A 27,655-nucleotide genomic window follows, 5' to 3' on the forward strand; every position below is an offset into this window, starting at 1 on the left:
AAAATGAGCTTCCAACAAATGCCAGTATTGTCTATTATAGATGTGAAAATCTGAGGTTTTGAGAGATAAATAATTTGTACTGAATGGAAAGGACTTGTGAATGATGCTACATCCTCTTTTGAGAAATGTGGAAGTGCTGAATAGATTGTGATCCTGCAAGTAGGGTTTTCTCTCATGTCTGTATTTGCTTTTACTCTCATTGCAGATGCCATAATCACTAACTTTTGGATGTGTGTTTGTTGCAGGGTCCTCCAGGTCCACCAGGTCTGCAGGGTCCTGTTGGTGCTCCGGGTATAGCTGTAAGTAGCTCCTTCAGAGCCAAGCCCAACCTTGCCTAGCTCAGCTGATACTGAGTTCTTTGAACTGTTTGCTCCTGACTCGGGAATGTATTTCAAAGCACCATTAACAGTTCTGTCACTGCCCACTTACATGCAGTTCTTATTGTAAACAAGCCTGCATGGGTGTTACTGTATGGCAGATTTACAGCAGGGCAATAACTTGACAAAATTATTAAAAATGAAATACTGTAAATAGTGAATGGGAGGCATCCTTTCAGTGAACTTGTTTGGTGGTGTGTATGGCAGCTCAGCGCAGGTGCAGCTAAAAGAGAGTGTCTCTTCTTAAAATCCACCTGATACCAAGTGAATTAATTCTTATTTTTATTTAGAAGGCTCTGAATTCTTCTACTCTGCATATTGGCAGAACTGTATGCTACTCACATTGACATAGGTATTCAACAGTTACAAGGTTTATGCAGATGTGAAAAAGAGGGCGAATTCAGAGACAATTTTTATGCGACATGCAGCACTAATTGACCTACATTGAACCAGAGCATGTGCTGGTATTCTGTTTGTGTAACAGATTTCATCCAGCCAAGATGATGAACATTCATTTGAAAAGTCACTTGGTGTGATTCTGAACCCTTTTGTAGTTGTTTTCCAGTCATTTCCATGGAGCTTTTCCTGTTGGTATTACCAGACCTGTGACAGTTTTGCTCTCCATTGTTTCCAAACAGGGAGGTGATGGAGAGCCAGGCCCAAGAGGTCAGCAAGGGATGTTTGGGCAAAAAGGTGATGAAGGTCCTCGAGGATTCCCTGGCCCTCCAGGCCCTATTGGCTTACAGGTAAATTCCTTTATTATTTTACCCTCCATCTGCAAGAACACTGTTTTCTGTGTCAGAAACTGAATGACTACTGTCTTCTAATAAATAGACGATAGCATCAATTAATTAGAATGGAAGGATGCCATTCTCATAGGGTTCATGCATAAATAGCAGATTTAGTGCAGCAGTAAGTTAGTGGGATGCACTGGAACTGAACTGCTGGCTAACACAGGCTTTGGAATTTCATTCAGTAATTCATTAATTTCAGCCAATTTCTGCTTTAACAAGAGCATCCTTTACACTGGAGATACACGCATTGAGGAAAAGATTCAACCAGGAGATGTATTTAGCATGGCCTTGTCATTTACAGTATTTTCACAATAGGTTTTAGGCACACAGGGTGTATCTCTGTGATACCATCACAGACACTACTTGCAGCCTGAGAGGTTAGCAGAAGCCCATAATGCTTATATACTGCAGCCATCAGGCAGGTTCCTACAGTTTCATATTTCTTCCTCTTAAAATTGGTATTTCATGTGGCAAAAAACACAAATCAAGCATACAGTAAAATGTAGGCTTCTCACTGCTGCATTCAGAGAATTACAGTTGAAAAATCTGTTTTTTTTAAAAATTAATTTGCTTAAATATAATAAAACAAAGAATAAGATACTTAGGACCTTGATTCATTTCCATGTAATTAACATTAGAGCACAGAACACTTACTTTCTAATCCAAGAACTAAGCTGTAACACGAATCTTTAAAAAAATTATAATAATGTTTGAAAATAATCAACAGTATTTTCCTTTCTATCCATGTGTGAACTGACTCAACTCTTTCACTAAGCTGAATCTTAACCTGTAACTATATATTTTTTAATTTTTAATCTATTACATAATGCAGTTCACAAAACTTACAGTATATAAAATTTATAAAACATTTCAAACTGTTCATTTCTGCACCAACATTTATATCTTGTGTTGGTTTATATTGCCTTTGACATGCAAAATTTCTTTATTTTCAGAAATAATTACTCAGAAAAAAATTTCAGCACACAGCTTTGACCCTCCATTTAGGAATGCCCAGCTTAGTGGTGATAGTGCTTCCAGCTAGGTATCAGTTATTAGACAGACTTGAATACTTTGCTTCTAAGGGAATGTTTGTGTGATGCAATGCAACACCTGCCAGCAGGGTTTGTCACATCCAAGGGACACCTAATTAAAGCAGTTACACAGCTTGCAGTACTCAGGTACCTTAGACATCTTTGCATTCCACTTCACTGTGCTGCACTGACCATGTTCAGTCAAATTTTTTGTGTCACCTAGTTTAAGCATCCTAGGACTACCTATACATTTACTGTAACATGAAAAATTCCCTTTCCTTTCTTCCCATTTTAATGCAAATAGGTATTTTTTTCTTGTTCCACCATCCTGCCCCCTCCCAAGTTCACAGGTTTGAAATGTAGATCTGATTTATATTGTTTCATATTGATTTATAACTAATCATTCCAGGGACCCTACTAATAGTATTCTCCTCTGTGTTTTATAGGGTCTGCCTGGTCCACCAGGTGAAAAAGGTGAAAATGGTGATGTGGGCCCAATGGTAAGACTTATTCCCCACTGGTCACTCTGAAGGACATAAATATTCTCCATATATTACTGTCTTTTCTCTATAGCTCATCATTTGATAAGATACTCCTGAATTTGGTGACCGAGTATGAAACATTTTGTGTAACACAAAAAAATCTCTCTGGGATTTACTTTTCTTTCCCACATCTATCCCCTCATCATTATTCTCAGGACTTATGTAACATGAGAAGATACTGAAAAATAGATAGCAAAGCAGATGCTCTGGGTGTCTGAGACACAACAGTGACAATTGGGTTCAGGAAAGAAAGAGGAGAAGTAGATTCCACTGCACCAGAGAGCCTGGAGCTGCTTTCCTAAGTTCAGGCCATTGTTAATAACATACAGCTTCAGGTACTTGCAGGCCAGAAGACAGTAAACACTGCTTGGCACTGTTTATTTTCCCTGGGTGATACATTTTGCAGCTGGTTCTCCTCCTGACAGAATGCCTTGTGGGCTGTTCCTGACTGCCAGGCAAGCTCTCTACTCTATACATTCACCTCCAGCACCTTGTGCCAAGTCTGGATGCTTCACTCCTACACTCATCTGTAGGCACCATGGTGCAGTTCTGCCACAGGGCTGTCATGGACACTTGAGCTGGTCCAGGGTCTCTGCACAGTGGGATGGGCAGGCAGGGAACTTGTAGGGAAAGAACCAATCCTCGGGGGGCCCTAAGCATCAGCTCATTTTCAGCTCAGGTCCTGTGTAACACAGCCTGATCTCCTGTCACCTTGTGAACTCATCCAGTGGGCAGCAATCTGGCCCTGCTGTTCCTGTTGCACAGCAAAGATTAAAAGCCCTCTACAGATTGAGCACATTACTTTCCATTGGTCAGAAATCCCTACTGGACTTATTCTTTATGATTGTAACTATATTATATCTGTTCTATGATTCTGTGATATCACATTGTCTCTTTGATACAGGGTCCACCTGGCCCACCAGGTCCGAGAGGTCCCCAGGGTCCCAATGGAGCTGATGTAAGAATCAATCTATTTTTTTGTCTTGCTAATTGACTAATAAGCACTTTATTTTGGATAACTATTTTTGGGATAACAAATATCTTTTATCACTGTAGGGTCCCCAAGGCCCCCCAGGCTCAATTGGCTCTGTTGGAGGTGTTGGTGAAAAGGTGAGTGTGGATGAAAACCCCCTAGAAAGAGAACCCACTGGAGTAGGAATGCTATATGATATTCATTCATTACAATTATTTTCATCACTATTTTCAGTTCTCTATTCAGAAAATTTTCTGCAAGGATATGGAATAAGCTTGTTTGGGGTTTTTTATTTTTGTGTTTTATCCAAGGAACATGCCAAATGTATCTTCTTTTTTCTTAAAGGAAAGATGACGTATGCATGGATGTAAGGGCTTTTTTCTGTAATTTATTTGAAGCAACAGAGTAAACTATTATTTAGTGCTGAGCCAGCAAAAATTTCAAAAGAGATGCCTGTTTATGTTTATTTTATCAAGCTACATGACCTCAACCACATCACCTATGTAAGCCTAAAAGCCTTTTGCCGTAATGTTACAGATTTAACATTAATTTTTTGCTGAACTTCAGAATGGGAAAGAAGATTCTCAGTGGAGCATAAGATGGAGGAAAAAAAATAGAAATATGTCCCAGGCCACTGTATAAATAGTTTATTGAGAAACTATGTAGATTGGTCTTGAGTATTTAATTATTTGACACAGAGTATCACATATATTCAAACACCAATGTCAATGAATCATAGAAAGAACATCCCTAGGAATGCCAGTATTGGTAGTTTTCCAGAAAGCTTTCTATATTGTTAACTTTTCAGAACATGAACCAAGATTTCCCTTTTTCTAACTAAAATAGTCTTTTAAAAGAGTCTTCAGGTGTTTCATGATTTCTTTCTACATGCCCATCAACCAAATCACTTGCCAGTGCTCCGGGATGTGGCAAAGAGTGTACTAGAATACTACAAGATAATATTTGGTTCGATGGAAAAATATCCTACTTTGTCTCCCTTTTTGTCTTTTGAGACCAGAAGTACTGAGCCCAAACAGATGTCATTGTGTCAAGTTGACAATGCTTCACTGCAGTCCTTCTTTCTTAGCATGTGGCTCTGAGCATCAGCTCACCTTTTGGGAGCAGCATCATTCTGGTATTTTCAATCTTTTTTCCCCAAAATTGCACAAGACACACAAAACACGATGCCCTCCTGCTTGACTGCATTATTAACAAGGATTTTCCTTTTCATGTCCCAAGTTCATGACATTGTTCATCCAGCCTACTTTAAAAAAGGTCTTGGCCTCATGAAATGCTGCAGGATTTGTTTTTTTCTCTCTGGGAAGAGTACCAAAAATGTGACACAATCTAAGACTTGAGAGAAATAAAAAATTACTGGGAAAAGAGAATCTGTATGTCAGTGGAATACAGAAAATAATGGGGACTGTGGGAAGAAAAAAATTTCCTGTGACCACTAGGGTACTGAGAAAAATGTTAATTATGAGAACATCCAGGGTAGCATCCAATTATCTTCAGTGCTTTAAAAAAGCCCACCTTGTATAATATTGTGGCCCACTGAACTTGATAGGAATTTTTCCATTGGTTTCAGTCACCTCTTTAATTTTCAGTGTTTCATGATCAAATTATATTTTAGTCATTTTGTAAAAGCACTGGCTTATATTGAACTCATTACTCCTTTGTTGCTCCCTGCAACTCATCTGTGTGATTTAGAATCACTGTTTGTGATGATTAGGCTACAAAATTTAATTCAAGAACATGAAATTCAGACTGTTTATCACTTGGTTGTCATTTTTTATGTCATTTTTTATTTCCTCTAGCTTATTTCCCATACTCTCTGCATCCACAAAGAGAAGCTTCCAAGTGTATTATTTTGGAAGTTTTTATTTATTCTAATTGCTTTCCTCCCTCCTCCTCAAGTTTTAGTACATGCCAGGGTTTTTTTCCTTGTTAGGATATCTTCCTTCTTAATTTCAGTTCCATTTAATGAGATTTCAGGCTTAGATATCATCAGGAGTTGTTTTGTCAGGGTGAGTTGCTGCAGTGGGAGGATAGTTCATGCTTTTAAACAAAACATGCATTTTTATTTTCCTCTTCTTCCCACACATTTTTTCCCCAGTGTTTTTCTTATTATGTCAGCATGCTTTGGCCTCTGCACCCCTTTTAGGAAAGACATACCATACTACAGATAATTAAATACAGCGAGTGTAGAACGTGCAAAAACATTTTGGCATCATCCCTGTCACTGTTGAGGAGAGAAATAGGTTTTCTCACTTTCATATTTGAATGGTTTGACCAGAAGGTATTTTTTCATTAATACAGGGGTTTCAAAGCCCCCTTATCTTCTGGCAGAGATAAACAATTTTTGTCACACTGTGGCATGCATTTTTAACTAGCTTGTTGTTTCCCCTGCTCTACACACAAGGGCCTGAATGTTCAAAGGCATCAGCACTCAAATGTTCCTGTAGCCCTGCATTATTAATGCCGTAACCTCTACTGAGGGCCTGGCAGTCTTACACTCAATAGAACCACTTAAATCCAGCTGCCACACCAAGAGCAGTCACTTTCTTCTGCTTTTAATTAAGAAAAATGGAAAACCATAATGTACCAACACATGCTTATCTCCAATTTGATGTCAAAGGTCTAACTTGCAGATATTCTAAATAGCCAGGAAGTTGCTCATGACTTCTCCAACCTGTGCCTTAGAATGTACGTAAGAATTTACAACAGAGGGGAAACAGATCAAGTAATGTCAACCCCACACTTCCACAAAACCTAATGAAATAAATTTGCTGTTCTAATTTAGATTAATTTGTGATAACTGCACTGAGTACTGTGCTGTTCTTCTACCCTTTGTCCCTTCCACAGCACGTTAGAAACTATCAGAGTTAGAGAGCAATGCAAACCCAATGTCTGCAGAGCCTAAGCATTTGTTCTGTAGCCTCTCAGAGTCCAGACCTGGCTTACTGCTTGAAAAAGTCTGGTGTTAGAAAACCACTATACTCATCTGGGTTTACATTCCTTCCTATTATATTGTTCTAAAACACTTTTCAAGGTAGTACACTAATAAGGAGTCCAACACAGTAAACAAGTGAAATCAATAGTTCTCATGCTTAATCATTGATTTATACTGCAGATAGAAGTGAGAGGACAAAATCAATTGAGTACCCTGGCTCTAAGTTTAGAAACATGTTTGATAAGTTTTCACAGACAATTTTATGTGTGCATAACATTTTTCCACACCTATATGTGCAGACACTGCTAAGGTACCTAATCAAGATGAGTCTGTGGCAGCTTAGGCTACCTGAATATCCATCCTAACAAATTACTTTAGTAACTTTACATGGCCTACTGACTGTGATTGCTTCTCATCCTTCTCCACCTCTTCAACATGCTTGTAAACATGTGCCCTTCCAGAAAACACAGCCTTTAGAATTTCTGTCAATTAAATTTAGCTCTCCACAGAGCCCTTATATGTAACACATATGCTGACCTATGCAAAAAAGATTCTCTTCTAGAGTTACAATTTCTCTCTTTTTTTTTTTTTTTTGCTTTGTTTTGTTTTGTTTTGTTTTGTGAGAATGGCAAAAAGTAGCAAAACTGTTAACTTTTCACAACCCAGTCAGTAGCAAAGTTGCCTCTCATTATTATGAAATGAAACACCGTGTCCCAGAATTTAACCAAAAGGTGGCAGCCTTCCATCCACTATCTCTGTGCTTTGTATGGACAGTTCTATAGAACTGGTCATGAGGAAAACAACATTTATTAAACTTGAAAACTTTTTAAAAATGTGCTTTAAATTTTAACTTTTAAACTACTTTGCCTAGCTTGGTAGAAACTTTTCTGCTTGCTTAATCCACAGAGATTTTCAGAATTAAGCATGTCTGCAAAATTACATGACGCTATGTAGTTTAAGATGTCTGTCTTTGCTTGTTGAAATTCTGTCAGAGGAAGGCTTTGCCTAAGAAAGACCATACTAACTTTTAAAAGATCTGAGCTGCTAACAAAAGAGAGAAAAATCTCCAGAGGTGGAATAAATCTATTATTAGATCATAAAATCTGTTTCCCAGCAGAACATGAAATATTTCCCATGGAGAAGGTACATCAGATTCTGAATCAATGCCATTGTTACTAAAAATGAAAAGAAAGACAAGGGCCAACAATAGCTATAGATTACACAATTTTTAGTAGCTATAAATATGCACTCTGTAAATATTTATCAGCTACAATCTTCTCTATCAAAACACTGTTTAACTCCCTTAACAGTTATCTAAACTAAATACAGCATTTCGTAGTACCTAATACTTGGACTATAAAATCACTGCCAGATAAAACAAGGACTGCATACACAGAAAAGACACATTTTTTAGTAGAGCAATGATATAGAAATATTAATATGAGATGAAACTTTAACTGGTCTCATCTTTCACAGATGCCCTTTAAGGGGAATATCTTGACATTTTCTAGCCCTTCCAATTTTTCAGTTTTCCACACTGCTGCTTGCTGGGGAGCTGCTGTGCACAGAGCTGATCTGGGCTGCTGCTCCAGCCAATGTCACCATGTGTGCTGGAGCAGGCACCCCCAGTGCTCCCCTGGTGCTCCCAAGTGTAGATCAGAAGAAGCCCAGTGTTGCACAATATCACAGAATGAAGACATGTTTGTCAACAGGAAGGGTAAGAATTGTATTATAAATCAAATATGGATCATCATAAATTACGATATTATTTAGCAGAAAGGCAGAAAAACAGCTCACTCTCTGAGAAGCTGACAAGGGGATTACACTGCACAAGTGCTTGTCAGGAAAGACTGGGCACAATTAGTGCTCTTATGTCACTCCTTTAGTTTGTCCTGCAATGGGCTCACCTTCGGAAAGGGTCTGTATAGTGCACTCTGTAGGTATAGGATGGCTACTAAATTAATATAACTGATAACATATTTTTGCTGATTCCAGACTTCATTCTCTGTTGTTGCAAAAATCTCATTTGATTGATAGTAGGTATGGACAAAACCACAATGCCAATGGTGCTGCAGACTCAGTAAATGCTGTGCAGAGAATAAGGAAATGAACATCATGAATTTTCCTGAAAAACATACTTAACATTTATTGATCTGAAGCATCCTCTATGGTTTTTGTTTTGTTTTAAAATGAATGCTGTATCACAGAAGTAAATGAATATTAAGTACTATAAGGGATCATTAATTTTTGAGATTACTACAAATTTAAGTGTATCTAATAAAACATACCAGAGTTTCTAAAGGCACATGCACCCTTTAATAGTGCCCTTTTTAAAGGGCATTTTAATATTGCTCCTAAAGTGTTGGTTATCTGTTAATTATCTTAGTCTGGAATTCAGTTGAGAGGTACTGAAGCATTTTTCCTTTAATCTAATGAAATATTTGCATTGGGCTGAATTCTCATCCCAGTGAGGTTATCATGCTGCTCTGAGCTTCTCCGAAAAAAGTTCAGTATCTACACCATAAGATTTGTTTTTAAATTGTATTTTATGATTTATAGTTTTATACTGACCATGTGGAAATGAAGAGGGGCATGCAGATCACACAGGTTAGGAAGGATACACAAATTTATTCCAGTTCTGTGAATTCAGTAAATGATTGGGTTTTCAGCACTGAACTACTCTTGTTCATAAATATAATTTTTGGCAACGTTCATTTGGTTTGGAAAAAGAATATATTTGGGGGGGGGAAAGATCCCCCCATTAGCAGTTGGATCGAAAAATTCTATGGGATAAGAGTACATAGTTCTTATCTAAGCACTCCATGACAATCACAAAGCATATTCTGCTATCCTTCCATGATTTGTGTCTCTGTGATATTAATAACTAAATCTTCTACTAACAGAAGAGTTTTCTATAAAATTTTATGTATCAGACCACTGAGCTAGAAAATAATTGGTCATAACTAAACTTTAAAATTAAGAATTGAAAAGACAATCCTTGAGATAATACTGTGTATTACCTAAGAAGGAGACTGAATTATCTTAAATATTCACTTAATCGTGCACAATCTTTGATGTGCACAGATTTTAGTTCCATACAGTATCATCCTGAAAGCCATCTGCTTTACTAAATAAATTCCATCACTGGTAAATACATAGCACACACCTCTGTAGCCTGTGGAGGACGTTTTTCTAACTGATGCTGTTATTTCATCCTTAGGTTTTTCTTTATATAATTTTTTCTTATCCTAACAGTAGCTATAGCAATAATCACAAACAGGAAATTTGCAGTATATGGGATAATAAAGGGGAAGATCTTCCAAAGCCCAAAGGGAAGTTTAGTCTCCCTGGCTCAACAAAATATTAGTTTGCTGTATTATCTCTCAAATTTCAGACTCCAGTTCTGCAAAACCATATACATAACTCAACTCCCTCTAGGTAGACCAAATAAAAACCAGTTCTTATAAGCTGTTTACATAAATAAACTTGGGAAGAATATGTAATAACAGAAGTAAATTCATAGAAATATTCTCCCTAATGACTCATAAATTTTTCTTATGCATCTATAGGGTGAGCCTGGAGAAGCTGGTAATCCTGGACCTCCTGGAGAATCTGGAACATCTGTGAGTATTTTGTTGTTGTCTTATCATTAAGATTTATTATGGTGAGCTTAGGTATCTGGCAGTGCTTGCTTTGGAAAGGATTTCCTCAGATCACTTGTGTACTTGTGTATGTTTTCGTTGAATTTTCAGTGAAGAACTTATACCTTTAAAATGCAATTTGTTTCTGTGTAATCATAGCCACATCTTGTACCAACGGAGGATGAAGATGGAGACTTCCTAAAAGAATACCTTTTTCCTTCCATAAGTAGTAACTTTGGCTTGCATGTTTTTCTTTCTGAAAACAGTTCACTGATGCAAACTGGGTGCAGAATTTGGCACTTGACCTGAGAGGTACTAATTTCCCACTCGCATGCCAGTATTTACTGGGGAGTGACATGGCCCTTGTCTGAAGAATGAGTTTGCCATTGTGATCCTCTTTTTTTCGGCCATTCAATTTCCAGATGGCATTTTTGTGTTCATGTGTTTTCTACAGGGTCCAAAAGGTGAAAGGGGAGAAAAAGGTGAAGCTGGTCCACCTGGAGCAGCCGGACCACCAGGTGCTAAAGGACCTCCAGGTGATGATGGGCCTAAGGGTAACCCAGTAAGTGATCTTCATCATTCTAACCCAAACCACTGTGAAGCATTGCTGAAAATGTGCTGCTTACAGGACCACAGCATTTTCTACAACTGCACTCCATTCATTATATACTTCATAAAAGATTTGTGATGAGTGCTACCTGCTTGTCAATGGATGACACATTCCTTGCTTTTTTTCCTGACATATCTAGGGCCCAGTTGGTTTTCCTGGAGATCCTGGTCCCCCTGGGGAACCTGGTCCAGCTGTAAGTAAACCAGTTTTAGGTCCTAGTCTTAGTTTGCACTTTATTCTAGTTGACCCTTTCTCTTTCTTGTCTGGGGATAAGCTCTTGCCTGTAAGATTCGTTGCTTTTTTGTTTACATAGTTCTTAAGGCTTAAAAATGTTTAAAAATCGTTAAAAACTTTTGAAAACTAATGTTCTTGGGAAAACGCTCTGTAGAAAAATAGTACTCTTTAATATATATATATATAATATATATATATATATATATGAAAGTTAGTGACTTAAATTAGCTGAATTTTTATTTTTGTTTATTTTCCTTGAATTCTGTAGGGTCAGGATGGTGTTGGTGGAGAGAAGGGTGAAGATGGTGATCCTGGTCAACCTGTAAGATTTTTTTCTCATTTTATGTCACCTTCATGTTCTCTCTGATGATAAGAAAGTATCTTTTCCCAAATCAGTGCCTTCTACGCAGTCACACTCTTAAAAATATTTTCAAAGTGGATGCTTTTTCTATTATATTGAAAAATAACTATTTATTTCCTTGCAGATGTAGAACTGCCCATATTACAGTAACATAATTGAGCAAGAGCTCAATTTCTTTTAGAAGTAGTGATGTGTTAAAAGATTTGTGCTGGAGCTGCTGAGGAGCACTAAAATTAGAGCAGCTCTGAGCCTAAGAAAAAAATGCTGCAGCCAAATAATCTTCATTAGCTGAACTGATGAAATTAAGCCAAGATGTTAAGCAGTATCTGAGCCATATTAAGTATCAAAGTTCTTCTATTTCTTCTATTTCTCTAGATTCTGTCCACTGGAAGGGGCTAACACATGGCAGATGTCTGTGGTATTTAATGAAGATGAGAAATTGATCCTTTATTACTGCTGAGTTTATAATTTTCTGTTGCAGGGTCCACCAGGTCCTTCAGGTGAAGCTGGCCCACCTGGTCCTCCTGGGAAAAGAGTAAGGAATTTCTCATGTTCCCTTGTACACTTCTCTTTCTGAGACACCATGTCCTAGAGAATTTCAGCTACTTGTTCCGTGCTGTGACACTCATACATGACGTTTGTAATTTCTTTTAAGTAATGTAAAAATAGAAACAGCAGAGAAAGCTCTTTAACATGGCTAACGTGGAATATTAGAACAAAAATAGATAGGGAAGAATGTATTGCATAAATGTGCTTTTTCTTTTCACTCAAGAATTCAGTGTCTACTGAATTTGTCTGCTAGCAGGAGTGAGTTGTTATGACAGTAATAGCAGACATCATCTTGAGGCACATGACTGCTATCAGGGAGCAGGGAGAATGTGTCTGATTTGGTGTCTTTAGTCTTGGAAATAAAATAATTTCAATACAGCTATTGTGCAAAACTGTGTAATCTCCTCTGCATACAAAATTAACATTTTGTAACAACAGGCAGACATTTCTGTAACTTACGAAGCTATTCCATTATTTCTAAAGCCTTTGAAGGTTTACAGGCTTTACAAATATAGCTAATCAAACCCAGTAAATAATGTTGCACTCACAGAACTGTAGTAGATGCATCAACCCTAAGGTCTGCTTTAGACAGCAATTACATGCAGTTTTTACATTTAAAAAAATAGGAGAAGTGGCATTATTAAACGTAAGCTGAAAATTATTTAGCCAAATATGTTAAATTGCTTTGTTTAATGGGCTTGAGTGAGCTGACAAGCCTAATTAGTTTTAATTATTTTATACAGTAATGTATTTGCTCCACCAACACACAAAGTATTTATAATATTGTAAATGATTATGGTAGCATTAGCAACCTTATCACTAGAACTGAAATATGGCTCGATTGAATATTAGCAATTAGTATATTTGCTCAACATCAAATTAAAACTCCCTGCTTTATTATACAGAAAGGCAATAGCTCACTCCTCACAGATAGGCTATATTCTATCTGATTGTACCTAGACAAAAAAAACGAAATTTGAAGCACAAATTCCATGTTAACTGTGGTTTGACACGTTTCCAATTTAGGGAGAATGTATGGCTAGATATTGCAATGTAATCCCATTGCTGAATTTTGAAGAAAATATTTTGTAGAATCAGATTCTACATTACTTGAGCACCAGAGTGTTTCCAACTTGTAGGGAATCTGTATTATTCTGATGTTACACTAGAAAGAAACAGCTAAAGACTGAAAGCTTCATACTTAGCTGGAAAAAATGCTTTCATTAGTTTTTATCACTTGTATGGTAGAATCAAATTCAAGAAAACACCCTAACAAGAATCTTGTCATTTGGCTTGAGAAGGACATACCATTTCAGTAGTAATAGTGCTGTCTGGGAGGTGCAGCTCTGGCTATACCACTACAAAGCAATATTCCACCCCATTCTTTGTTTTTCTGTCTCTGAAACAGTGAGCTGGCAGAGCTCAGAATTCATACTTTTAATTAAAGTCTCTTGAAATCCTCAACAGCAGTCTTCTTATTTATTTTGTTAAGCATTTTCATTCCCCTCTTCCATTCTGTTTCAGAACTGACCTGAACTCAGTTTTACTGCCCGATGTTCTGAATCATGTTTATTACCCTGTATCAGAGTTTGGAGCAATCTGTTTAGTTACAAAGTTTCCCCAGCTCCCCCTGGGAAGCAAATTCTAGTGAAAGACATGCTCATAAATCGTTTCTCCATTGTATCTAAGAAACTCATAAGCTAAAACCATAATCTACAAAGGGTGACCTTTGTGACATAGTAATAGATAAAGTATTTTAAAGTGATTTTTTTTAAAATTTTCATTAAATCATAATTATTATTTTACATATTCTGACTTCTTAAATGATCTGTGCATGTGCCAGATCAGAAAAATGCATGCTCAGAAGGCTTTATACATCAATGTAATTAAGGTGCAAGTAACTGCAGTAATTGTGCCTGCTTATCTAGAAATAGAGATACAGACTGAATCACTCTACAGTTACGTTGTTACTATTATTTCTCCGAAATTTAATCCCTTGCTCTTACTTTTGGGACTTCTTTTTGGTTTGCCATACAGTACTATGAACATATAGTACATCTCTAGGTTGAATTCATTGATTTCTGTCTGACAAATATTAAAAACAGCATGAGGAAAAGACACCATCAGAGAACGTTTGTCCTTAACATCAACATGCAGTCAATACAAATCAGCACAGACAGCACTCCTTGCCTGTGTTCCTCAGTGTGCCAGGCTCTCGAGCTTTGGGATCTGCTGCTGGGCTGCTTTCTCTGGGAGTGACAATCATATGTCCACATCACATACACATAAAGCTCCATATACCAACCAAAAAATATTAGAATTTAAAGTGCAAGACTAATATATTTTTGCTCTCAACTGGAGGCCATACCATCTGCTTCCACTAAAATAAGAGATGTCAATACTGAAACAAAGCCAGTCTCATTGTATTGAGAAGCAGTTTATTTGATCTGTTACCTTTAAATACAATATTTGAGTAACTTGGGAAAAAATAGTGTTTCTATGAAGGAGATTTCATTCCATTTTGGCTACAGCATGATGCTGCCTCAGCAGGGTGCACTCACCACTTAAAAATTAAGCTGATTTTCTCTTGATTGCAAATGCACAGAACAACAATATGCCAGGTTCCTATCTCAACAGGCTGATGAAATGTAGTAATGGTTTTCTGTGTTGGAAATCATGCTTTAAGTCAGATGACAGACAGATATAAACAGCAATTTAAATTATTTTAATGAAATATGGAAGAGCAGAGAAAAATATTTAATAGGTTCACATAACAAAAATTGAGAACAAGTTTGTTTCTTCATGATTTCTTTTGTCTTCTCGGTTCATAAAATGTATCAGGCAGTATGTCCAAAATTAGAGTACAATGGTCATAAAAATCAGCGTGGTAGCTGCAGTGCCGAGGGGGAGAATCATACATTAATGTAATATTACTATTACTGAGATCCTTTCTGTCAGTTACAATTTCCCAGCCACTCCAACAATGGCAGTGTAGGAAGGTAAGATAAATAATAATCACTAGTTTGTCTCTGCAGAAGCCCTGGCTGTGCCAGGCCAGCAGTCACAGCCTGTGCGAAGCAGCATCTCTTTCAGCAGCTCTGTGCCTGGGGCAGCCTTGGCACTGTTTGATAGTGAACACTCCCTCTGGTTAGCACTCATCACTCATTGTATTTGTATTTTAGCCATCACAGTGGGTTTAGCCCTGCTAATTAATTCATGCTGCAGCTGCATTTCTAGATTATGAAAGACCATAGTTCTCAAATACAAATTGCCACATTCGACCTTTTTTTAGTTTCTTAGATAGGGTGGATTATAATCCATGTGGGAACTTCAGTGCAAGGAATTTTCAAGCAGTAAAGACAATGGGCATTTAAATTAATTCCTGTAAGAAAACAAAGTCATGTTTGTAAAATGTTTCTGAATTTATTTATGTACCTGTTGATTTTTCCTGTTATCACTGCAAACTGTGATCCACCCAACAAATTACAACCTACACAAAGGGGTACATTTTTAGTAATCTGACATTACTAATTATAATTGAAAGAGCAGGGATTTAACTTATTCTTCCTGTTTTAAAGACTCAGCATTTGGCCCAGGGCTTTTAAGCTTCTCTGTATTTTGAAGAAATAAAAATAAGTCCTTTACCTCTTACAGCTCTTAAAAATACCAAAGAAAAAACCTGTTAATACCCACAACAAATGGTTAAAGTCCACTGTGGGTAATTCAATTCATTTGGCATTGTCTTTGATGTAAAGTCTGAACTATTTCTGTGGGCCAAAAAGTTCATACAGTGCTGCAGATGTTCAGTGTCACCCTGGAGAAAGCCTAATTTCAGAAGCAAATGAATGATCTTAATATATTTCTATGTAAATAGTTATAAAATGAATATAAATTTCCCAGAATTAAAACTTGTGGAGTTTCTCAAGGTATGTGCCAGTAGCAGTGCATAGTGAAATATATCAGGCTATAAAAATTTTGGGTTAAATTCAGCTCTAGTATAAAAAATGGCTTTAGGTCAAACACTGATCCAAAGACCTGAGCTCACAAAGCAAACAGGCAGATGCTTGACTGGAAGTACAGTTCTTATCCGTAAAATTAAAATTGTGTTCTGCTGCTTTACCTTTAGGGAGCCTGCATTGTTTTTCTATATATTGTTAAAAAGTAAAAAGCAGTAAATAAATGGAAGTGAATGAATTTTCTAATTACTGGTCTTTAGAACTTTTTTTAAAATTTTTACATAACAACATGCTTGTTGCATTAATGAACAGATGAGTCTTATATAGATTCACAAAATCACAGCATTTGATCATGGTCACTTTTCTTTCATTTTCCTTTAAACTGCTCATTGGCTGGCAAGAAATAGCTCCTTGTAATAAAGACATTTCCCAGGCTAAAAAATAACCTTGCAGGAGAACAGTTGGTCCATTATCTTGAGTGCATCTTTCTAAACTAAGCATATAAGAGAACCATTTTCAGAAGAGTACATTAGATTCTAGACACTGCTTCTGTTCATAACTGAACTATGAATATTAATTACCCAACCTAGCAATCAGCCCTTGATGTTTTGGAGGAGAAAAATGTCTTTTTATTTTTCACTTTCATAGTTAGTGGATAATATGTCAATTTTTGGCTGTCCAAATGTAATCAGGCCCCTTACTGAGCCCATCCCTGACTCAGAGAATAAAGAAGTATTTGCCACTCTGTGCACTGTAGGAAGACAGGCCTTTTTGGAATTGGTGGATAAACTACAGTGAATTGATAGAAGTCAATGCAAAGCAAGTTTAAAATTAATTGTTATTGTACATATAAATTAGTATTGCCCTTTTCCTTTTATATCCTGGGATTTTTTCCCAAGCTAATTCTTTGGTTTGAACCTCATCATGTCATATGTGTTAGGCATATATATTCCTTTAGATATTCTAAAAACCTAGGAAATTTTATAGGGAAAAAAGAGCTGATATGGCAGATTGATATTTTTTATCCTGGGAATAAAATGTCAAAAAAGAAATTTAATGTTATTTTGTAAGCATTTGCTACTTATTAATACGGTAGAAATTGCACTTTCAGAATTCTTTTCACTGGTTATATTTGAAAAAAGCTGAGATTATGAGCTGTGTCCGTATTTTACAGGGACCTCCTGGAGCAACGGGTGCTGAAGGCAGACAAGGTGAAAAAGGTGCAAAGGTAATACAATGAGATTTTTTTTGAAGCATAGAAATATAAACTATTTATGAATTAAAAGTAAATTGCTTATGATGCATAGAGTGTGCAACTCTTCGAAGTAATAATAGATAAACTGTAAAATCCAAATTCAGACCCAGAATTAGTAGCAATATGTAATGGAGTGGAGCCAGCAGTGCAGGCCCAACACAGCTCACCTGTGACAGGCAAAGTGAGCCTGCTCTGCTGGCACCACATCTCTCTATGAAGCCAGAGACATTTCACTCAGGAAATTGTCCTGGGCAGAACTCTGGCTTTTTAAAACCACTTTGCCTCTTGCACATCCCTCCAGTGCCAAACTCAGCCAGCTCCCCCTCTCTGACCTGGTCTGTTCTTTCTAGGGTGAACCTGGTGCAGAAGGGGCTCCTGGAAAAACAGGGCCAGTTGGTCCACAGGGACCTGCAGGAAAACCTGGCCCAGAGGGTCTCCGGGGCATTCCTGGCCCTGTGGTAAGTAAGGGAGAACTTAATAATATTTTAAATGTTGCTCTTCTTGTATATACTTTGGTAAAGCAAGCTTTTTGGTTTTTCTAGGGAGAACAAGGTATGCCTGGAGCACCAGGTCAGGATGGCCCTCCTGGACCTCTGGTGAGCATCCTTTTCCCACCCATCAGTCATAGAAGCCTCCAAATACATCACCAAAAGATCTCTCTTCTAACATTTCAGAGGTTAAATCTTCAGTTCAAATCTGAAGCTGACTATATTAATGAACTATATGCTCTCAAATGCACAGACTTCCTGTCAGCTCAACAAGAACTTTTCAATACATTGCTGCAACTTAATTTTGGATCTTAAGAAAGCAAAGTTGGTGTGTAAAAGTTGCTGAGGTTAGGTTTCCCTCCTTCCCCTCCCATCCTCCACAGGAAATTACTATCAGGAGACTATGAAACCTGATTTGCAGTAGAGCACAACACACTGCAGGTGAAAAGTCTGATTCTGCATTCCAAAAGCTTAAAAATTTCACATTTCATTCATGAATTATGTATTTGCCTAAGCTTTTGCATCTAGCAATATCCTGGAGATGGAAAGCATGATCACTGAATAATATTTTGTACATGAAATGTTATGGCACTTTTGATTATGTGCCAGGTGGAAAAGGTCTCTTATCACTGCTATCCACATCAGAACCTGTCCACTGCCACGAGAGCAGTAGTGAGGGGACACACATTTAGAGTAGCAGCTCTACACCTCATGTATACATGTGCAGTGTGAGATTACCAGCCTCTGAAAATTCATGTCTTTTGCATAGGCACTGTGTGGTCAGCATTTTCTACCTCATCCTGTACAAATTACACAAAACCAGCATTTCCATTCTTATAAAATCTAAAGATTTCTCAAATCAATAATTTATTTGACCCTCTGCTTCACAGATTTCTATTCATACAACTCTTTATAGATTTCTAATTATAAAGTAATTTAAATACCCCTGTAACATCATTATGACTTTTTAAACATATATTTCAACTTCATCTTGGGCTCTAATCATGTCATCAATCACAACTATTAACCACTGAATTTTTACTTTGATTTGCACTGCCTTTAATAACATTTCAAGAAAACATGATCTGAGCAGGATGCTAAAACTTATGTTAACATTACTTCCCTTGATTTATATAGGGCCCACCAGGCTTGCCTGGACTGAAAGGAGATCCAGGCTCCAAAGGAGAGAAGGTATGCTTTGCTAATTGGTTGTGTCTTTGTAACTTCAGCCCAATCTAAAAGTCTGCATAAAATTAGCAGAAAGAAGCAGTAGAGTTTGTATCAGCAAGACATCATACCATGCCTATCAAACAGCTTCCCACAGTCTTAATAGTAATCATGAAGTTTTAAGCCATATCTGATACCCTGGAAATACCTAGAAAGAAAAAGATTACTGCCTGTGTGATAATCTATTGACCACGTGATCCCTGCAATGAAAATCCCAAAGAGATTGATGGAAAGGGAACTGCCAGATTTACAAGAACAAAGTAGAAATAACAAGAATTGGAGATTTTTATTTTAAAAGAGCAAAATATAAATATTTAACAGCTATAATACTTTATTTTGAAATAATGGATTGAGACACCTGGGATAGCATTTTCCTATGGAGTCCCAACAATATATTGATTGCTTGTGTATCAGAGAAAAGGTGTAGGGAAAGGGACATGAATACGACTGTACCTTGTGAACTGCAGGTTTTTTTTATGTGCTTGGATCAGCTGATTATACAGCCATATCACATGTGGAACTCTGTGAGATGCTGATACCATCTAATGTGAAAACTTGTATGAATGTGTACGCAGGGGTACTATGATTTCTGTATAAGTTTCAGTGAGGACTACCTTGCACTTAGATCTTTCACTGAATAAGCAGTCACAACTTGCAAATAATCTTAGTTTAAAAGACCACCTAAAAACAATAAATATGCTTTTAGAATAATTCGTTTTCAGGTTGATTGTTGACAAGCAACAGTGGTAACATGTGAAAGGTCTAATTTATGTATTTGCAAAACACAGTTACTTTAACGTACATTGAGTTTTAACTATATTTTCTTAAATCTTGTTTAGGGACATCCTGGTTTGATTGGCCTGATTGGACCTCCAGGAGAACAGGGTGAAAAGGGTGATAGGGGTCTTCCTGGCCCACAGGGATCTCCTGGAGCCAAGGGTGATGCAGTGAGTACAACATACTTGTGTTTCCATTTAAGTTCCACACAAGCAAGGATTACATATTCCAGGCTTTCTCTTGAAAGACATAAAGTTGTTATAAACATTTGCCACCCAGAGTCTCCTGCAAAAGGTTAAAACTTTCTTAGGCATTGTACAACCACAGCAAAACGAAACATCTTAAAATGAGATTATAGAGTGTTTGAGGAAATGAACGAAACACATACATCCTAACATGCACACATAACACAAGTGAGCAACAAGATAAAAGTAGCAGCAGCAATCTCATCACATTTACTAATTGCATTACCCAAAGTAGCTCCTGCTCTCCTAGTTACTATGCCATGTTTTTAAGGCACTATGTAAAGTGTGAGGTTTCCAAGCCAGTCTGAAGAGCAACACAGCTGTGACAATGCACTGCAGCCAGTGTAGCTGACTTTGTAACTACAAGCAACTCAGATTGTCACATAGTGTTTTAAACTTGCCAACTATTTTGACCTCCAGCAAATGGCCTGACTCAAAACTCATCACAGTTGGACACTTAATGGGGCTACCTGTTTCATAGATATGATTTTTTAGCACAGTCCACTATGTAGAATATTTTTGTTCTGTGCTTATTGTCTTACTCTTTTTTAGGGAATTTCTGGTCCTGCTGGTCCACTTGGACCCCCTGGTCCTCCTGGATTACCTGTAAGTAATTTCATCCAGCCCTCCTGTTCAAACCACCCCCATGTTGTGTGCAATACACACCAACCAGAGTTATATGTTCTTGCCCATAGGGTCCCCAGGGTCCAAAAGGTTCCAAAGGATCCAGTGTGAGTAATTCTCCTCTACACTTTTTGTTCTTTTCCTCAGCTTCTCTGTGTGTTATTTTTAAACACTGTGTAGCATGGTCAACACTGCACTTCTCTCATTGCTTTGTAGGGTCCTGCAGGTCAGAAGGGTGATAGTGGCTTACCTGGTCCACCTGGCCCTCCAGTAAGTAAGAATTCTTATCTTGCATTACACTGGCATGATGAACTTCTTTTGACAAGTGTAGAAGACAGCATTTGGGAACTAAAATATGAATGATTGTTTGAAAATGCATTTTTCAAGAAACACAGATCCACCAGGCACAGAAATACATATCTGCACTGAAAAAGCCAATAGAAACTTAAAACAAATAAAAAAATTTTAAAAAATTTTAAAATTAAAAAAATTAAAAAAACCAAACCACCCAAAAAAAAACCCCTATAAACCCCCACAAAGAAATCCCTCATGCAGTAAGTATTCAATACATTATACTGAAGCACAGAAAACAGAATTCTACTGGTTTCCCATGATGATACTCTTCTGTTTCCATATTTCTTTTATATATCATAACAACCTAAAATGAAGAGTCCAAATCTGAATAAAGTGTTTCAATTTCTTGAAATTAAATATTGTTTCCTGGACCCCCAAGTGGAATTTTCCATAGTTTTATCATAGGAAACATCCACAGTTTTCCATTTTCATAGAATATGTCTGTGCTTGAGGGAATCAACAGGGATATAGAGGCAACTGTGAGTCAGTTCTGCATGTCACTTGTGTGAGGGCAACACACACTTCCCCAAAAAGCAATGCAGTGAAAAGAGTTTAGAGCACAACAGTGGTTTGGCCTTTTACAATGGTTTTTTTGTTTGGTTTTTTTTGCAAGTAAATCAATGCACATAGGTATGAAACTAAAGGAAAAATGGTGAAATAACGAAATAAACACCTTGAAGAAAGCCTAAAGCATCTCCAACCCACGTTCTGTGGTCTTTCTCTGCTGAAAAACTAACAGAAAGATAAAATTAGAAATGTTTTTTTCCACTTAGGGTCCTCCAGGTGAGGTTATCCAGCCACTGCCAATCCAGTCACCCAAGAAGACAAGAAGATCTCCTGACTATATGTTATCTGATGCTGGTGATAATATTCTGGATTATTCCGATGGCATGGAGGAGATCTTTGGTTCACTGAATTCACTGAAGCAAGACATTGAGCACATGAAGTTTCCCATGGGCACTCAGAATAACCCAGCCCGGACCTGCAAAGATTTGCAGCTCTGCCACCCAGACTTCCCAGATGGTGCGTTCATATTGCATGGCACAGGCACACACAGCTGAGCTTAGGGTCTGCCAGGGTGCTTTGGCAGGATAATGCATGGTAGATGGCTAATACAGGTGCTCAACAAATACAGTCTCATTGAATCTATTTTTACAGGCAGAAAAGTTTAAAAAATGTAAAAGATGTTCTCTTGGTAAGAGCCAAAGTTCTTTAAATACTTGATCTGGTTTTCAAATTAAAATCTTTTAAAGTGATGAATAAAAGCAGTTGTTGTTTTGAAAGGTGGGCCTTGCATTTCCAGGAAAATCAAAACAAGAGTGTGATGAAAGAGCTTAGAATAATAATATGAAACAGCATTGGTATTATATGAGATTTCTATTCAATTATGACTCAAAAACTTTACTGGTCTTTTACCCCTAGAATCAATAATTTTCTCTACTGCATCAGCACTGGTTTTTCTAGAACAGCCAGCAAAGAGGCATGGAAGTTTCTTTGATACTGTTTAATGCTACCAAGTAGTAGCATAATAAAATGCAAAGTCATATGAAGAGACACAGTGTTCCTAAGAACTATCTTGATTTTATTATTCTTTGTTGGTTTTTTTCTAAATAATTTTACCCCTCTGAAAAGGTTTAAATGAAAGCCAGCCTTCACTAAATTTTCATCCTTTCATAATTTTTTCAATTGCAATGGATATTTCTCCCAGTTCAAAGCAATGTTTTTCTGCTTTAAAATGGGAGGAAAAATAGATTTTGACAGTTTAATAATATTTTACTGCTTTCACTCTAGATAGATAAGAAAGATGGTTGCCTTGAGGAGTAGTTAAGCAGTGTATGTGCTATATGAAAAGTACATATTTTACAGTTCAGCACCCTCCATAATAAGGAATTTTTTTTACAGAACACATCCACTTTCTTCATTTACCAGTATTTGCTTCTTCTTTAGAGCTTTCTTCATATAAAAAGTAATCTTATTTTAGTTAAAATAAAAGACATTGCATTCATTAAAATACAAAATTCTCCAGGGGTAAGCTTATAGAAATGAAAGACTCTTTTCAATATACAGCCTAAATCAACAGAATTGTTACATCCCATAAATTCTTTGTCTATGCCCTATATTAAGAAGACACAACTGGTGAAAGGATTTGCCATTTCTCTTTGAAACTTCCACTATTTGTTTGAAACTGGATTAGAATTGTAGTTCTCAGAAAGTCATTTGCTGCCCTGTCTGTGAAACATCTGGAGATAAGACCCCACATCACAGAAATCATCACTTTAATTAGAACAGCAGATTTTAAAAAGCACTGACTTTGAATGGAGCTTGGATGGGCTGCAGCTCTTTTCATGCCCAGCCTTCACTGGTGTTGCAGCTTCATAACCCAGGAGTAAAAAAGTCTTTGCTTGAGATGTATCCCTCTCAGTGGAAACTTTAGGTGCTTGTGCCAGCTACAACCCCACCAAGCCCTGTGCAGACACCTTTTCATGCAGATAAGGATGCAAATCACTCCAGATTTTGCTCCCTGGCCAAAACCATTCGGATAAAATAACTTTCCTATGAACTTTGGAGGACCATTAGGTAGCAGTAAAGCTTGGTCTTCTGAATATTATTTCTACTGTATAAGCCAAATATTTTCCCATTTGTCTTAGGGGAATATTGGATTGATCCTAACCAGGGCTGTTCCGGAGATTCCTTCAAAGTATACTGCAATTTCACAGCAGGTGGGGAAACTTGCATCTACCCAGATAAGAAATCTGAAGGAGTAAGTACCAATCTGTGTTTTCAGTTGGCTGTTGACAGTTCCTACTGTGCAGTTGCAATGTTGAACTAAACAGGATAATTACATTGTCACATTTTCATGTATCTGTCTTTCTAATTACATTTACATTTGCATATACATGAATGGAGCAGTAAAATGGTACATAGAGTTAACAAATACCATTTGCACTCTCAGATGTGGAATCTATGCACCTGCTTGCTAACATTTCACTACATTTCAGAATGCAACACAGCTGAGCAGCCACTTACAGTACATGATCTAGTATTTGTCACCTAAAAGCTGAACCTCACTGTGTTTCTCCTGTGGGCTCATTTATATCTATTCATTTATTCCTCGGCAAAGTAGATGTAAAAGACTTCATTAACAGTGTCCTTACTCACTGTTATAGATTACATCTGCTGGGGCATATGGTGCAGAGGAAGGCTTTCTAAAAGCCTGCTTGAACGACAGAAATCTATCAGCATCAACACCAGTGAAAAGTCATTTAGACACTTCACAGCAACAATTTTTACCAGCAGTTTACCTGAATCTTAACAGATTACAACCATCTCCCTCAAATAGAACTCTCTCTTGGATTCTGTTTGAAGTCACTAATTTGAAGGCATTCTCTACAAGAAAAACATCCTATTTTTAACCTTTAAAGTGGCTGAGATTGCAGAAAGAACCATTCTTTATTATCTGGTGTGAAATTTGTCCCAATTCATGTAAAACCTTCATATCTGTTAACATATGTTTCAAATTCTTCTGTCTCTGCTGCTTGACCACACAGGTTAGAATTTCATCGTGGCCAAAGGAGAATCCAGGATCTTGGTTTAGTGAATTTAAGCGAGGCAAACTTGTAAGTTGTCACTGCAATATAAGTGTATTCATAAATCAGGTACATGTTGTCAGTGATCAGCAAATCCCAGGGATTTTATAAATATTTATATAATGAAAAGACCCCCAGCCCTTTTGCCCTAAATATTACAGCAGCTATGTGGCCTCTTGCCACTGGGCAGCAGAAGCCTGGTCTGTATTGTCCCACAGTGATCCCAATGGTCACCTGCCCAGCCGGTGGTGAGGATCTGGCCTCTGACCTCACCACTGAACCTTAGGAAAGAAGCTGGAGCAAAGATCCCCCACCCCAGTCTAGGTAACTGGAAATATCCTGAGTATGCAAAGGTGAGGCTGCAGTCTGACATAACTTCATGATTAACTAAAAACAGATTCCTAAAGAGATTCTGCTGCTTTACACTATAAGGTAGGAGTAATTATGTCTTTCCCAGTAGAACGAAGCTAAAATATGTAGCTCTTCATCCTATACTACTACATCATGAAAATTTATTTACTGAATCATAGCTGTATTGACCTTTAAAACGTCATAAAATGTTATGTGTTGGTTGATTTTTTAATTAAGGACAGTTATGTGGTTCTCTTTTGTCAACAATAATTTTGGTTTGCATTGTACCAAAGAAAACAGATAAATAGTCATCTAACTTCTTATATTTTCCAGCTTTCTTATTTGGATGTTGAAGGCAATTCCATTAATATGGTCCAAATGACATTCCTTAAACTACTGAGTGCCTCTGCCAGACAAAATTTCACTTACAACTGTCACCAGTCTGTAGCCTGGCACGATGCACCCTCTGACAGCTATGACAAAGCACTAAGGTTCTTAGGATCCAATGATGAAGAAATGTCTTATGACAACAATCCTTACATCAAAGCTCTCCATGATGGCTGTGCAGTAAGTAGAGCTTCAAAGAGTCTTTATAAAACCAACCTGTCATTTAAAGTAGAAGTCAAACAAATTATTTTTTCACAGCTTTCTTCTGAGAAAAGCTTTGTAAACACTCTACTTCTAGTATACTGACTTTGAGTGGATTTTTAACCACAGTACACCATTCCATATTTAATTTTCACCTATGTATGAAAAAAGAAATAACCACAAGCCAAGCAGCAGAAATGGAGCAAACTTGGAATGGATGGAGGCTGTCAGCACTACTGTGCTGAAACTAGACTATCTGCTACTGTGTATGAGCACAGTATAAGGGAAGAGCAGAAGCAAAAAGATAATGAGAGAAGGCAGCCCATAAGCAGAATATATTAATACTAGAAATCAAGGTATACACAAATAGAATATTTAGTGAATACAGCAAAAAGATGTATTGCATTAAGTCCTATGTATGTACCCAAACATAGCGAATTAATTTAATAGTTTCATATGTGACTTTGTATTTCCTTTTTTCATTTTGTATATTCAAAGCCAGGTGAAGTTTGTGGATTTTCAATCCGAATCCTCCTTTAGGTAAAAATCCCCAGAGGTGTCCAAACGTGCACCAGCTCTCTGAGCACTTCTCTTTCAGGGTCTCTGTGGGCATAGCAGCTGTTACCACTTTTAAGAAATAGAAGAGTCTCTATTTAACACTTTGAAACAAAAACATCAAAGGAACAAGTGACGAAGCCTCATTATTTTGGTGTTTGATATAGGAGCATTCTGAAGGCAGTTTCTGAGAAGTCAGAGATATAGAATTAGAGACCTGAAAGTGCCAGGATATACACCTGACTCTGAGGCAGAGATGCAGCTCAGGAGGTGCAAAGCACCTCCCCTCAGCAGTGAGATTCTAATACACAACTGCTTCATGTCAGCCTTTCTATGTGCCTTGTATTTTCATTTCACCTTCGTTAACCACAGAGAGTAAATGTAGAGCTCCAGAGAGAGCTGAAAGTTGCAACTGTCACTGAACTGAGAACACTCAGATCTGTCAACCTGGATGCTCATCTGGACTCCAAGACCCTGGTATAGCTGAAAGGGGTCTCAGCAGATATGAGACCATCTAAAGGAAGAGCAGTGCTGATCATGGCACTCCATGATGACTGGGCTGAGTGATACATAGAGGAGCTGGAGAGCCTTCCTTAGGCAGCAAGGGTGTGCCTTCAAAGCTGGCTTCTAAGTGCAGCAGTTGGCAGTTCTGTCAGAATACAACTTTCTTTCCTGTCCAAACAGCTGCTCTAATATTTTCTGAGACAGTTACGGTCTTCTTAGAAGGGGATCTTTTCTCTTTCAGAACTGATTAGTAATGTTTTTTCACAGGGAAAACGTGCACTGCTGTGAGAATATTATTGTTTATTAAATAGTATAGACATGAACTGAGAACTCTCTAAGAAAAATTAAATGTCTTAGATTATTTTTCATTTGTAGGCCTACTTTAGTATGTAAAAAACCTATGGGCCATTCTCCATCTGAAATCAAAACATTCCATGTCACATTTTTATAATGAAATCATAAGAAAACATAAGATTTAGAGTTTGCAATATCTGATGCATGACAGGGCAGTAATTTAAAAATTCTACACTTCAGAGACAAACTATGAAGATCTACAGTACATGTTAACTGCTCAGATCTATAACAGCTTAGGGTTTTCTCTTCTTTTTTTAACAGTCAAGAAAGGGCTATGCAAAGACGGTGCTGGAAATCAACACGCCCAAAATAGACCAAGTGCCTATAGTTGATGTGATGATCAATGACTTTGGTGATCAGAACCAGAAGTTTGGATTTGAGGTCGGTCCTGTCTGCTTCCTTGGTTAAGCTTAACACAAAATCAGATCAACACAAATGTTGCACTTTGGTGCTACCAACCCACTTCATGCCACATGCAAGTTTTGAATAAGGATGGCATAGAAAATGTCTTGCTGTGTATGTATGTCTTATCTAGAAAGTAATCGTTGCCCTTGTAGGGCCAGAATCACATGACTTAAACTTATTTTGCAAAGATGCTGTGGCACAGACAGACAACATAGGGCTCACTTCAGGAACACCCCCTTTGGATTCCTTTGGTGCTGTAAAAAACCAACGACAATGGTGCTCCTTCCATTACAACAAAGAGGTGTTAAGAAAGTGTTTAA

The 27,655-nt window shown here is 37.4% G+C and overlaps 1 protein-coding gene across 3 annotated transcripts in view; it reads left to right on the plus strand.

Moving 5' to 3' along the window:
• The window catches only part of COL11A1 (collagen type XI alpha 1 chain), a gene marked incomplete at both ends in the record, with an annotated part of 131,075 nt that extends 103,737 nt beyond the window's left edge, over positions 1-27,338 (plus strand). For all 3 annotated transcript variants that reach the window (XM_082286734.1, XM_082286736.1, XM_082286735.1), the window contains 23 exons: positions 246-299; positions 1,016-1,123; positions 2,649-2,702; positions 3,649-3,702; positions 3,801-3,854; positions 10,240-10,293; positions 10,766-10,873; positions 11,061-11,114; positions 11,424-11,477; positions 11,998-12,051; positions 17,196-17,249; positions 17,627-17,734; positions 17,819-17,872; positions 18,902-18,955; positions 19,831-19,938; positions 20,566-20,619; positions 20,709-20,744; positions 20,854-20,907; positions 21,765-22,014; positions 23,640-23,752; positions 24,540-24,608; positions 25,263-25,496; positions 27,192-27,338. In XM_082286734.1, coding sequence (XP_082142860.1) covers positions 246-299; positions 1,016-1,123; positions 2,649-2,702; positions 3,649-3,702; positions 3,801-3,854; positions 10,240-10,293; positions 10,766-10,873; positions 11,061-11,114; positions 11,424-11,477; positions 11,998-12,051; positions 17,196-17,249; positions 17,627-17,734; positions 17,819-17,872; positions 18,902-18,955; positions 19,831-19,938; positions 20,566-20,619; positions 20,709-20,744; positions 20,854-20,907; positions 21,765-22,014; positions 23,640-23,752; positions 24,540-24,608; positions 25,263-25,496; positions 27,192-27,338 — 1,983 coding nt within the window. The remainder of the gene's footprint in view (positions 1-245; positions 300-1,015; positions 1,124-2,648; positions 2,703-3,648; positions 3,703-3,800; positions 3,855-10,239; positions 10,294-10,765; positions 10,874-11,060; positions 11,115-11,423; positions 11,478-11,997; positions 12,052-17,195; positions 17,250-17,626; positions 17,735-17,818; positions 17,873-18,901; positions 18,956-19,830; positions 19,939-20,565; positions 20,620-20,708; positions 20,745-20,853; positions 20,908-21,764; positions 22,015-23,639; positions 23,753-24,539; positions 24,609-25,262; positions 25,497-27,191) is intronic.
• Between the last annotated feature and the right edge of the window lie 317 nt (positions 27,339-27,655).

The sequence above is a fragment of the Coloeus monedula genome (assembly GCF_965178545.1).
Source record: "Coloeus monedula genome assembly, chromosome: 9".
Classification (NCBI taxonomy): domain Eukaryota; kingdom Metazoa; phylum Chordata; class Aves; order Passeriformes; family Corvidae; genus Coloeus; species Coloeus monedula.